Raw genomic sequence first — 14,477 nt, 5'->3', positions numbered from 1 at the left:
TATTCAGTGATGGACTTCAGTGAAGCACCGTCGAGTAATCTTTTTGATGAAATCCTGTAATTTTATTTGAAACGCAGAGATATTTGTTCATTTGTAGTGTTATTTCACTTTTCTCATAGGCAATGGATATTTTACATAATGAGATTAAAAAGTTATGTATAATGTGTCTTTATTGATCTGTGATTTTCAACACATTAACATTTTGTGGATCCAAGGAAGAATTTGGGTGAATAATATAGATAATAAATTGCCATATATTTTATGCAATGCCAACTAAAGTTCAACACATTTTGGGCTAATTTTCATAGGGCTTTTAAAAAGACTGGCACCTTTATCAAATATCTTATTTCCATATTTTTACTGTAATAATGGTAAGGATGAAATAAAAAAAGGAAAGGGATTAAATTTAAAAAAATGTTTTCATGGTAGTGAGCAGAAAAATGAAGAGGAAAAATATTTTTTAAAAAAATTGCAAAAAACACTGTGCAGGTATTTGCTTCAGCATAATAGATTTCAAGTATTTCAGACTCCAAAGTCATTTTATCTTGAAAATTGTATTACAAAATAATATATTGGAGAGGGACAGAAATCATTCTTTTAACCAATGTATTTATAATATATTTAGAGAACTGGGCTTGTAAAAAGCTGGTGAGAAATATCCAACTGAAGTACATATTTTATGTACTTTAAAATATGTTGTCATAAACTCTACTAAATGTCATACTTTGAACAATGTGAAAGAATATATAATCTTCCTTTCAGAGTGATGACACCAATCTATCAGCAATTCCTAGCTTTGCAATTTGCAGTCAAGGAGATCAATGAAAATCCCCACATTTTGCCCAATGATACCCTGGGCTTCCATATTTATAACAGTTATTTCACTGCAACATGGACTTACCGTGCTTCATTAGAAATGTTCTCTACCAAGGAGAGATTCATCCCTAACTACTGGTGTGATATGAAGAAACGACCAATAGCTGTCATTGGAGGACCCTCATCTTCAGTTGGAGCCCACATGAACACCCTCCTGTCTCTTTACAAGATGCCACAGGTACAGTGCCTACATGGAAAAGAGGCACTTTTGAAGCTTCTTATGTCTTCCTTCTAGTGGTGGGTGCTTCTCATGGAATGAAGGTAGGGTGAGAGATTTAGGGAGTAAATGGACCCACTGGATCTCACAAAGTCTTTAGCTGTTTATTTCACTTGACTTAATTAGCTATATATTATTTAGAAATAGCACTTAGACTTATATACTGCTTCATAGTGCTTTACAGCCCTCTCTAAGCGGTTTACAGAGTCAGCATATTGCACCCAACAATCTGGGTCCTTATTTTGTCAACCTCAGAAGGATGGAAGGCTGAGTCAACCTTGAGCCTGGTGAGATTTGATCTGCCAAACTGCTGGAAGCCGGTGATCAGCAGAAATAGCATGCAGTACTGCACTCTAACTACTGCGCCACTGCAGCTCATTTTAGTAGATATATTTAGTAGGTGTCCAGCTTAATGTCAAGGCTGCTTCACTTAATAACCAAGAAAGAAACCACTCAACTCCATTTTGCAGAATTAAGAGTACTTTTACTGATTATAAGTAATTAGAAGCTAAGCAAAGCTGGATCTGAGCAAAAGTGCGCGAAGCAGTTGATATCAATACATGACCCATTCCCCTCCCCTCGGTAACCCCAGTCCATAGTCCAATCCCATATCTCCACAGCTGTCAGGTGGGAGGTTGGTATGCCGGACAGTTGGCCTTGGCGGTAAACTCCCCTCCTTGTGAGAACAACTCCCAATTAACAATCCTCCTGTACAGATTATTCTCCCCCCACCAAATACCATGCCCTCCCTCCCCGTTTCAATGGCAGCCAAAAAGCAAGCAGCAAAACAGAGGCTGACAGTAGGTTTCTTTGATATGCAACCTTTTTTTAGGGTTAGAGCTGCTTTGGCTTCTGATAGTCTGCCTTAATTGATGTTCCTTTATTTTCACCTCTGATTAAATTTCAGTGTTTTTTATTGTTGTTATTGTTGCTATTTTAATTTAAAAGAGAACACTTGCTATTTAAGAAGAAAGGAAAAGAAAAGGAAAGATGAAAGGAGAAGAAGAATGTGCTTTTTAAATTGAATTGTAGAGAAAGAAACCAGATAAAATTCAGAAGATATTCATTATACCCACTAGATAGCATCATCTTAGACCATAAATATGTTAGTGGTGAATAGAACAGAACAAGCTGTGAGTAGAACCAATTGGGCCAGTTTATTATTTCTGAAGGTAATTTTATTTTCCAGAGTATATCACATTTGATACTACAGGGTTCACTGAAGGTTCTGCTTTATGCATAGAATACAGATATAGCTGTTCTATGAAATGCAAGGATGGAAAGATTATCATTTGATCAATTGCACCAAAACAATCCTATTTATGCAGGAACTGACCGATTATTATTTCAACAAATAATGAAATTCTAGATACCTTCTGCTCATTTCTTACACTGAAAAATAGATAATTCATAGCATCTAGGCTACTTTCTTTAATATATAATAATAACAATAACAGTACAATAATAATAATAATAATAATAATAATAATAATAATAATAATAATAATAATAATATTTGGCATTAGCAAAAATATTACATCCTTTACTGAAAAGGCAATGAAACAATGGAGAACTGAGTTGGCAGTAGGGAATGAGAGCTACGGAATGGTTAATATCAAGCGAGGAATTTTCCAGGGTGATTCACTTTCACCTCTTCTCTTCATCATCGCAATGATCCCACTATCAGTAATCTTAAAAAAAATGAAATTAGGCTACCAAACAGCCAAAAAAGCTGAAAAAATTTCGCATTTACTATATATGGATGATTTGAAACTCTATGGAAAGTCAGAAATAGAAATCCAATCATTGACAAATACAGTCCGAGTATTCAGCACCGATATTTCAATGCAGTTTGGCATGAAAAATGCGCCACTGTATCCATAAAAAGGGGCAAAATCACTGCATCTGAGGGAATTGAAATGCCCAATGGCCAACTAATTAAATGCAAAGAAAATGAAGCCTACAAATACTTAGGCATTCTGCAGTTGGATAACATCAAGCATGGAGAAGTAAAAACTATTGTCAGGCGAGAGTACACCAACAGAGTTAGGAAAATTTTGAAATCTAAATTGAATGGTGGAAATACAATCAAGGCCATAAATACCTGGGCAATACCAGTTATAAGATACACAGCTGGCATAGTCAACTGGACACAAGCTGATTTGGACCTTTTGGACCGAAAAACCAGGAAACTAATGACAATGCACTACAGTTTACATCCACGTGGTGATACTGATAGACTATATCTGCCCCGAAAATCAGGTGGCAGAGGATTATTACAAGTGAAGCAAACAGTTGAAGAAGAAAAACATGCACTGGCTGATTATTTAAAAGACACCCAAGAACATCTATTAATCGAAGTAAAGAACAAAAATCTACTGAAGGCCCAACAGACAAAACAAGAATACAGAAAAGATGTGATAAAATCAAGAATGGAGAGTTGGCAGAACAAAGCACTGCATGGACAATTTCTGGAAAAAATAAAAGATAAAGTGGACAGTGAACAAACTTGGTTATGGCTAAAAACAGGTACATTAAAGAAAGAAACAGAGTCACTAATCCTGGCTGCGCAAGAACAAGCTATCCGCACAAATGCCATTAAGGCCAAAATTGAAAAATCCTCTGATGATGCCAATTGCAGACTTTGCAAAGAAGCTGATGAAACTGTTGATCACATACTCAGCTGCTGTAAAAAAATCGCGCAGACTGATTATAAATTGCGGCACAATTCAGTAGCACAAATGATCCATTGGAATTTGTGCAAAAATTATAATATTAAAACAGCAACAAACTGGTGGGAACATCAGCCTGAAAAAGTCACCGAAAATCAGATGGTCAAGATCTTGTGGGATTTCCGTATACAAACCGACAAAATACTGGCGCATAATACACCAGACATCACACTGGTTGAGAAAAATAAGGTCACAATCATAGACATCGCAATACCAGGTGATAGCAGGGTCGCCGAAAAGGAACATGAAAAAATCGCAAGATACCAGGACTTAAAAATCGAAATTCAACGACTATGGCACAAACCAGCAGTGGTAATTCCAGTGGTAATTGGCACACTGGGTGCTATTCCAAAAGCACTGGAATTACATTTAAAACAGTTAAAAATTGACAAAATCACCATCAGCCAAATGCAAAAAGCCGCACTGCTTGGATCTGCACGCATATTACGAAAATACGTTACGACGTCCTAGGCCCCTGGGTGGGGCCCGACTAGTAACCAATGCCAAATCCGGCGAAACAACTGGCCGCTGTGATACAATTGTATAATAATAATAATAATAATAATAATAATAATAATAATAATAATAATAATAATATATAATAATAACCCAATAGAATGTTCTTTCTGTGCCAACTCAGAAAGCTCAAATTGCCCAAAGAGCTGCTGATACAGTTCTACAGAGGAATTATTGAGCCTGTCATCTGCATCTCTATAGCTGTCTGGTTTGGCTCTGCAACCAAACAAGACAGACACAGAATTTAGAGAATAATTAGAACTGCAGAAAAAAACAATTGCTACCAACCTGCCTTCCATTGAGGACCTGAATATTGCACGAGTCAAAAAGAGGGCTGTGAAAATAACTACCGACCCCTCACATAAATTGTTTCAACTTCTACTCTCAAAATGATGCTACAGGGCACTGCGCACCAGAACAACTAGACACAAGGACAGTTTTTTTCCCTGAATTTCATCACTCTGCTAAACAACTAAATTCCACAACACTGTTAAATGATTTACTAAGACTGTATTACTATTATTCTTCTCATCCTTCCTAGTACCTATCTCTTCCCACCTATGATATGACCATGTTGCTTGCATCTTTACAATTTATATAGTTTTATTTGTTTCCTAGTATGATTTGATTGCTTATTAGTAACCTATGACTATCACTAAGTGTTGTATCTTATGATTCTAGAGGAATGTATTCTACTTTATCTTTCTTTATATACACTGAGAGCATATGCACCAAAAAAAAATTCCTTGTTTGTCCAATTACACTTGGCCAATAAAGAATTCTATTCTATTCTAAATATTTTCTAAATTCACATGAAAACTATGGCTAGAAGGCATTTTGAAATCACAATTAATTCTTCATTTTTGATTCCTGGGCTTTTGTTTTCTGTAATTTTTTTATATATACAATTGAAAACTGTCCCCTTCCCATCCCACTTTTCCATCTATTTCTTCAGTTCATCTATGGATCAACTCCAGAGATAAATGAAAAAACACAGATTGTTTCATACCAACAGATGTTCCCAAATGTGCACCACCAATACAATGGAATTCTCCAATTGATGCTCCACTTCCAGTGGACTTGGATAGGGATGGTCTATACAAATTGTGAGAATGGAGAAAAGTTTGTACAAAATATGGTTCCCATGTTTTCCCTGAGTGGCGTTTGTTTTGCTTTTATTGAAACTTTGCCAGCAATTACTTATTCTAATAATATTCTCTCTTCTGTGGAAGCTGGGATTGAAACTTTCAACATTATTATAAGAAGCTCTGCTAATGTAGTGTTAATCCATGGCGAAGCTGAAGATATGATTATTTTGAGGATAATCCCCACCATATCCCAAGTAGAAGATGTACCATTATTGGAAAAAGTTAAAGTGTGGGTGCTGACAGCTCAGATGCATTTCACATCACTTCCCTTCCAAAGGAATGATGGCATAGATTTCCTCCACGGTGCTCTCTCCTTTGCAGTTCACTCAGGGGAGATTTAGATTTAGATTTAGATTTTATTAAGAATTTATATGCCGCCCTTTTCCCTGGAGGGACTCAGGGCGGCTTACAATAATGAGGGGAAGGGGGTGCAAGACAAGACTTAAAGGAAAAAAAATCGTGAATAAAAGAAAATTATCCATAAAAACACAACATTCATTCAACATTCGGGCGGGGTGAGAGTAATCCTATCCCCAGGCCTGACGGGATAGCCAGGTCTTCAGGGCTGTGCGGAAGGCCTGGACTGTGGTGAGGGTACGGATCTCCACGGGGAGGGTGTTCCATAATGTCGGAGCTGCAACTGAGAAGGCTCTCCTCCGCGTAGTCGCCAGTCGGCACTGACTGGCGGATGGAATTCGGAGGAGGTTTTGGGATTCCAGGAATTTCTTCAGATGAGAAAGCCTAACATGAAAAAGGAAGATGCCATTATCAAGCTCTTCTGGGAAAATGCATTTGAATGTTCCTTCTCCAATTCCATGAATGGGGAGGAAGTTGTAGGCATCTGTACTGGTGAAGAAAAACTGGGAAATCTTCCTTCAACTGTATTTGAGATGGACATGACTAGCCACAGCTACAGTGTCTACAATGCAGTCTTTGCAGTGGCACATGCTCTGCATGATATCCAAACATCCATATTCAGATACCGAGCAGGAGATCGTGAAGCAAAACTAAACCTTCTGAAACAACATCTATGGAAGGTAAATTTCTAACCAATAAACTGTAAATGACAGAGGGTTGACCATATTTGCAGGTAAACTATTAAAACCTAGATTGGGGAGGGTCACAAGTTTCCTAAATTTTTAAATTAAAATAATTAAAATTAAATTACAGTATTTTTAGAGTATAAGATGCACTAAAATATAAGATGCACCAAGATTTTGAAGAGGTAAATTTTTGCACTCTGCAAAAATGGGGCATGCAAAGTGTTTGAGAGGCCTGCAAAGTGCTCCTGGGGGCTGGGGGGACAAAAATGAGGAAAAAAACAGCCCATTTCTCATGAAAATGGGCCCTTTTTGCCAAAAAAGAGACATGCATAGGCTTTAGGAGGCTTGTAGAGTGCTCCTGGGGCTGGGGGGCAAGAACAAGTTAAAAATGGCCTGTTTTTTTGCTTGGTTTTGCTCTCCCCATCCCCCAGGACCACTTTGCAGGCCTCTGCACATCCATTTTTGTGAAGGTAGCAGGGTTTCGGGAGGCCAAAAATGCTGTATTCAGTGTATAAGACACATCCAGATTTTCACCCTCTTTTGGGAGGAAAAAAGATGCACCTAGTATTCCAAAAAATACAATAGATAAACACACCACACTGCCATTATGTGAGATGTGTCATACTTCCCATTAATAATATGCCAAAGTTCCAAATTTTTGAAATTAAATCCTTTTTAAAAAAAGAGTGAAGAAAATGAGTACCACTTAATGGTAGAATGAAATCGAAATCTGTATTTATCCATAGCTTGACTCAAAAAAGGGATTGGGCAGGAATTCCTAGGAAAAGCCAGTTTGGTCTAGTGATTAAAGGACAAGGCTTGCACATGCATGGTGCTCACACATTACATCAGGGTAAGTGGGCAGAGCTTCCCATAGCTGCCGCTACCAGTTTGCCCAAACCGGAGCGAACCAGCTGAATACAACCTCTGCTTTAGAAATGATAATTGTCCTAAAGAAGACAAAGAGGATGTAACACTATTCTTAATGTACTGGAATGTTTACTGTACTCTTCAATTTTTCTTCTTTTTTAAAAAATAGTTCAATCAGTTTGTAAGGAAGGTATCTTTCAATAACAGTGCTGGGGAAAAGGTTTCCTTCAACCCAAATGGAGAGTTAGAGGCTGGATTTAATCTTGTGAACTGGATCATATTTCCAAACCAATCTTTTCTGAGAGTCAAAATTGGAGGGATCAATGGTTATCAAAAAATAATGTTTTCTTCTCTTGAAGAATCTGTTGTGTGGCCTAGGAGATTTAATCAGGTATGTATGGTGCAATTACATTTTAGGTTACTTTCCATAGTTAGTCCATTGTTAGAAATATTTACAAATCCAACATCCCACCCTCCTGTTACATTCAGAAATAAAGCCCTCCATGGCTTTTTTTCTACTCCCATACATTGTTCAGGTCATGAGTTATTGTGTGTATGGAGAGACATGAATATATATATAAAAAAACATGGTGGTATCAGGTATAGAATTTAGGGACTTGCTGCCAGAGTTCCGACTGATGACCTAATTAACTCATGAGCCTAAAGCCAAGTTTCAAAAGAAATCCAGGAGCAACTTGTCAGCATGTACCTGAGGGAAGTCAGCTCTGCCCCACGTAATTTACAGCCCAACTATGACCATTCGCCCCCTCCTCCCAAGGTATGTCATAAATCACATTCTGAGATGGAACACTTTCTCAGGCTGTAGAAAACATGCCTTTCTGGCGGGCTCTAGTAACTTGGCATACAGCCTTGGGAAAGGTATGCATGGAATGTGCTTCTGGTCATGGCTGCTGAGCTGCTCTGTAGTTCTCCCCTCTTCTGCTTATGGCAGCTTGAGAACAGGCCAGGAATGCTTTACAAGTTGGCAGGTGGCATATGTGAATGATAAAAATATAGTTTGAGATTCCATAAGTCACATACATAATTTGTATGTGTTGTCCAAAAGACCATAGAATAAAGATCATTAAAAGGTTTAGAATTACTTTTTATTCTGAATAGACAGTTTAACAGATAAAATAATTTCATAAATATTACACAAAGCCTTAAGAGATAATAAAAAGCTCACTAGGAATTCAACAATATCCATTTATATCTGCTTTCCTCATTCATTTTATATATGGCCACTTTGACCTATTCAAATAACTTACTGAACTGGAATATCATAGTCAACCTTCTAAAGATGATTCTGCCACTTCTACAAAAGGTTGTGTTGTGTTCCAAAGAAGGGGAAAATGGGATAAAAAGACACAAAAAATATCTTCCCAATTTATTATGAGATGTCAGGGGAACTTAGAGAAAGTGTTTTCCATAGTGGTTCCCAATGTATAGAACATCCTGCCCCATGATGTTTTGGGACATTTGAAATGAGATCTTTCACAATGATTTATACTTCCTGTCTAGTGATTTTAATCTTAATTTACTGGTTTTTAGTTTATTATCCTTGCTTTGTGGTATCACATGATTTCATACTTAGCAGATATTTTCATTACAAACCACCAGGAGCTACTCTTGGCAGTATGAAATGTTGTAGATTCAAAAGATGGAGTGCAACACTAAAGATCACTCTTTATTAGAAGTCATGATCGTTGGGTTCCAGTTCATAGGAGAGCAAAAGACATTGATGGGAGTTGTGACTTGGGGAGCAGGAAGCTTTGGGTTCTGTTTTGCTGGAAGTTATTTAGAGTCACAGAAAAAAATATATTTTTCCTTTATTGGAGTAGGAATGTTTGTATTTTTACTAAGGAGAAACAGCACTTAGACTTATATACCGCTTTATAGTGCTTTACACCCAGTGGTGGGTTTCAAATTATTTTAGAACCTCTTCTGTAGGTGTGGCCTGCTTTGTGGGAGTGGCTTGCTGGCCATATGACTGGGTGGGAGGGGCTTGCCAGCCGTGTGACTGGGTGGGCATGGCCAACTTGTAAAATGTGGTGAAACTCACTTAACAATGCTCTTGCTTAGCAACCCAAATGTTGGCTCTGGCATTTGAAGCACGCAAGTCTTAAAGCTGTCAAGTTACAAGACCCTTGCACTCCTAACCCTTTAAAAAAAAAACCCAGAGATGTTCAAACTTGACAGCTTTAAGACTTGTGGACTTCAACTCCCAGAATTCCTCCCCTCGCTCTTCATCTTGATGATGTGCGGATGGGCGGGGGAGGGAGCTGGAACCGGGTCTAAACAGCACTGTAGATTTGTGGAACCTCTTCTATAGAAGAGGTTAGAACTGGCAGGAACCCACCTGTTTACAGCCCTCTCTAAGCAGTTTACAGAGTCAGCATATTGCCCCCAACAATCTCCTCATTTTACCCACCTCGGAAGAATGGAATGCTGAGTCAACCTTGAGCCTCATGATATTTGAACTCCCAAATTGCAGGCAGCTGGCAGTCAGTAGAAGTAGCCTGAAGTACTGCACTCTAACCACTGGGCCACCGTGGATCATAAATCAGTGTTCGGGAATGGTCTGTCCATGCTAAAGAGTGATGGGAGATTTAGGTGCATGCTCTTAATCTAGACCTGGAAGGTCTGTGCATTTTCACCCAAATACACTGTTGCAATTTCCTAATGAGTCTGCTGCCAAAGGCTTGCAAAGCCCGAGTCCTCATTATCTTTTGTTGGTTTAGTTCTAATGAGTGATAATTTATTTTCTCCTGGCCTGACCAGATTAAGGGAACTTAGTTTTAGCACAGAAATATCTGATTGGATTATGTAAATAAGGGAGGGTGGTTATCAGTGGTGGGATTCAAATAATTTAACAACCTGTTCTCTGCCCTAATGACCAGATGCATGGGCGTGGTTCGATGGTCATGTGACTGGCTTGGTGTGGCCAACTCAATGTCACTCATGTCGATGGGTGCTTCATCTTAGCTGTGACAATGTAATAAGAGTTAACCGGAGAGACAGTTTCTGTAAGCAGGACAATAAAGATTAGGCTAGAAACAACACCAGAATGTTTCCTTCCTGCCTTCCTTACAGGATTAGCCCTGTAAAGTGGGAAAAAAACAAAAGGAGATTTCTTCCAATAAACGGTTCTCCAAACTGCTTACAAAGTTAACAACCGGTTCTCCGGAATAGGTGCAGACTGGCTGAATCCCACCAATGGTGATGAACCTGATCTTGTTGCTGAGGCCCTGGAAGGGATCCTCCATTTCTGGTTTGCCACAAGAAAGTTTCACAAACAATATGCAAATAAATAATAGAGGTACAGTCTTGTCCAATGAGCAGCATTATCTCTCTTTCTTAATGAACAGGTACAGCCACTTTCTCTATGTAATAACAAGTGCCGCTCAGGATACAGTAAGAAAAGGATAGAATCAAAGCCATTTTGCTGCTATGATTGTCTTCGATGTCCTGATGGAAAGATTGCCAGCCAGGAAGGTAAGGGAGGTTGCATGGAGAGCGGAAAGATTTACTGACATCAATACTACAAGGCGTGCCTTCTTTTATTATCCAAAAATAGTTGATGATCATGATGCTGTAATTCATCACAGAATATTGCTGTAATTCATCACAGAATATTGCAGTATTTTTTTTATTTTTTAAAAAAACAGAAATAGAATCCCTGTTGGATTTTCTGAGTTTCCTTTGCTTGCTGCAGATGTTTCATTACCAATCTAGATAGCATCATCAATGCATGGGGGAGTTGTAAACCAAACACTTTATTCTAGAAACAATCAGCAAACTTCACCTCCCGTGGAGTGATAATGTTAGTCACCCTGGTAATGAAATGTGTGCAGGAACAGAACAAAGCTCAAAGAACCACAAGTACCCAACCACATAAACAGCTGGAATAGTGAACTGGACTTAAACAGAATTAAAAGCTCTGGATAGGAAGACCAGAAAAATAGTAGCAATGAATTAGGCTCTTTACCCATGGATGTTAACTGACTCTACTTACCAGGAAAGTTACATAGGTGACTATGTAATATATGTATGTACCAGTAATAATAGGAGTCTTGGGTGCACCACTTAAACACCATTGACAAAATCTTTGGTCAATTGCCAAAGCAATTTTACCCAGAATAGCTTATATCGTGTGACAATACCTCTAACATCATCAAGCATCAACATCTGTCTATCCCAAGTTCGTAGGAAATACCAATAGAGGGACAAAAATCCCAAAAGCAATGAAAATATGTGGCTATTTTATTGTTATTAATGACATTATCTGAAGTTATTTTATTTATGGTATAACTGGATATAACAATTTTGTTTTCTCAACTGTTTTAGAAATATATAAAATTGGTTATGCAAATTAAAATGAAAGCAGAGATCACATTGGACTTCTTGATCGCTTTCCAAATTCCTAAATGGTAAAATCACGCTTAATGTTGTGATTATTACTTTATGAGTTTAGACCAATTAATTGAGATAACGTTTGGAGTTCATTTACTGTCAAACATACTGCGTCTGGTAGCACCATTAGAAAGGGACTATATGCATATGGTCTCAATGTGTCATAACAGTTTTTAATCTGCCTTTGAAAATTAAAAAAAAAACAGTTATGTAAAATAGTGCATATTTAACTGAAGTAGTAATAACTTTAGATTCTTTCTCCATGATCCCCAGCTGTCAATTAGTATTTTTTTACGTGTGATTTTCAGCAGTATAAGTGAGACATCAAGCTAGAAAGTCATGTAAAAACAGAATATTTACAGATTACAAAATAAAATTCCAGTTACAAATTCCAATTGCAAACTGCAACTGCACAGGTACAGTATAGGTGGTACCTTGCTCAATAGTAGTAACTGTGAGAGGGATTTTGGAGTCCTAGTGGACAACCATTTAAATAGGAGCCGACAGTGTGCAGCAACTGCCAAAAAAGCCAACACAGTTCTAGGCTGCATAAACAGAGGGATAGAATCAAGTTCATGTGAAGTTTTAATACGACTTTATAATGCCTTGGTAAGGCCACACTTGGAATACTGCATTCAGTTTTGGTCGCCATGATGTAGAAAAGACGTGGAGACTCTAGAAAGAGTGCAGAGAAGAGCAACAAAGATTATTAGGGGACTGGAGGCAAAAACATATGAAGAATGGTTGCAGGAACTGGGTATGTCTAGTTTAATGAAAAGAAGGACTAGGGGAGACATAATAGCAGTGTTCCAATATCTCAGAGGTTGCCACAAAGAAGAGGGAGTAAAACTATTCTCCAAAGCACCCTGAGGGTAGGACAAAAAGCAATGGGTAGAAACTAATCAAGAAGAGAATCAACTCAGGACTAAGGAGAAATTTCCTGACAATTAATTAGTGGAACAACTTGCCTCCAGAAGTTGTGAATGCTCCAACACTGGATGTTTTTAAGAAGATGTTGAATAACCATTTGTCTGAAGCGGTGTAGGGTTTCTTGCCTAAGCAGGGGGTTGAACTAGAAGACGTTCAAGACCCCTTTCAACTGTTATTCTATTCAATTCTAATGTACAAGCTCACAAGCCACAGGTACATACTGACTGCTTTTTAATATACAAGAAGTGAATTGAATAATTTTGTTTGTTTTGCTTTGTTTTTCAAAGAAAATTTTGAGAGTTTCCTAGGAATTGCATTTATTTGAAATGTAACATATATCCTGACTTATTAGTCATTTCTGGTGATGGACCTTTATGCGAACGATAGAAAGTTATTTGGTTCCCAAATTCTAACCAATTATCAGATGACAGTTACAGTATGTTCACATTTGATTAGTGAAAAGAATTTCAGAACCACCCTATATTTAAACAAATCATTTCTTTTCTAGATACGGATGTCTGTTTTCATTGCTCAGAAGATCAGTACCCAAACAATAACCAAGATTTGTGTCTCCCAAAAGTTTTAACATTCTTGATGTATGAAGAACTTTTGGGGACCATTTTAGCCAGCTCTGCTATTTTCTGTTGTTTCATTACAGCTGTAATCTTCTGGATTTTTATTAAACACCAGGATACTCCTCTTGTTAAAGCCAATAACCGGAACTTGACCTATGTTCTCCTGATAACTCTCTTGTTATCTTTTCTTTCTGCTTTACTATTTATTGGCCAACCATCCACGGTAACATGTGTCCTTCGTCAAACTGCTTTTGGAGTTGTCTTCTCAGTGGCCATCTCTTGTGTTTTAGCCAAAACTGTCATTGTGGTTCTGGCTTTTATGGCCACCAAGCCTGGGACCAAGATCACCAAGTGGGTAGGGAAAAAACTTGCCATGTATGTAGCATTTGGTTGCTCCTCCGTTCAAGGGATTATATGCACTGTGTGGCTGATAACGTCCCCTCCATTCCCTGATGCTAACATGGGTTCAATGGCAGAAGAAATAGTCCTGGAATGCAATGAAGGATCCAACTACATGTTCTACTGTGTCTTGGGCTACATGGGCTTCCTTGCGTTTATTAGCTTCCTAGTGGCTTTCCTAGCAAGGAAATTGCCTGATGCTTTCAATGAAGCCAAGATGATCACTTTCAGCATGTTGGTCTTCTGCAGTGTCTGGTTGTCCTTTGTTCCAACATACCTGAGCACAAAAGGGAAATATATGGTGGCTGTGGAGATTTTCTCTATCATAGCTTCCAGTGTTGGAATACTGATTTGCATCTTTTTCCCCAAATGCTTTATCATTATCTGGAGATCTGATCTAAACAAGAAACAAAAGCTAAGCATAAAAAAATCCACATAAGAATGTAAAGCTGGATGATCCATAATCCTTCTGCATTAGTAAACAGAGTCTTAGCCATGCATTTGATATGTTTGTGTGTGTCAGTGTGTCTATATCTGTTATGAAAGTATAGGAGTCACAGCTCTTAGTGCTCCTACCACCACTGGGACCATTTTGCCTTTGCCTTTTCACATGCTCTCTCATTCCTCTTTCAGGCTCTGATACTTCTCCAGCTTCTCATATTCCTTCTTCCTGATGTTGTGTCTTTGTGCCATTACATCTATAACTTCCTCTGTCTTCTCCTCTTTATCTTTTCCCATGATATCCAGTTGATTAATCA

At 38.1% G+C, this 14,477-nt stretch overlaps 1 protein-coding gene across 1 annotated transcript; it reads left to right on the top strand.

Annotated features, from left to right (window-relative positions):
• The first annotated feature begins 6,235 nt into the window (after window positions 1-6,235).
• On the top strand, window positions 6,236-14,158 carry LOC116523505 (vomeronasal type-2 receptor 26-like). Its single transcript, XM_032238621.1, has 3 exons — window positions 6,236-6,526; window positions 10,771-10,897; window positions 13,254-14,158. Exons 1-3 carry the CDS (start codon window positions 6,236-6,238, stop codon window positions 14,156-14,158), a joined length of 1,323 nt encoding a protein of 440 aa, XP_032094512.1.
• Window positions 14,159-14,477: the final 319 nt, after the last annotated feature.

This window comes from Thamnophis elegans, unplaced genomic scaffold (genome assembly GCF_009769535.1).
Source record: "Thamnophis elegans isolate rThaEle1 unplaced genomic scaffold, rThaEle1.pri scaffold_38_arrow_ctg1, whole genome shotgun sequence".
NCBI lineage: Eukaryota > Metazoa > Chordata > Lepidosauria > Squamata > Colubridae > Thamnophis > Thamnophis elegans.
This window is presented reverse-complemented; position numbering and strand designations above follow the sequence as displayed.

What these genes read in the sequence shown, in the direction of transcription:
- LOC116523505 (XM_032238621.1), top strand. Translation starts at nt 6,236, where the DNA reads ATGAAAAAGGAAGATGCCATTATCAAGCTCTTCTGGGAAAATGCATTT. An exon ending in TGAAACAACATCTATGGAAG is followed by an intron (nt 6,527 to 10,770) that starts GTAAATTTCTAA and finishes CTTAATGAACAG; the next exon opens with GTACAGCCACTTTCTCTATG. An exon ending in AAAGATTGCCAGCCAGGAAG is followed by an intron (nt 10,898 to 13,253) that starts GTAAGGGAGGTT and finishes TTTCTTTTCTAG; the next exon opens with ATACGGATGTCTGTTTTCAT.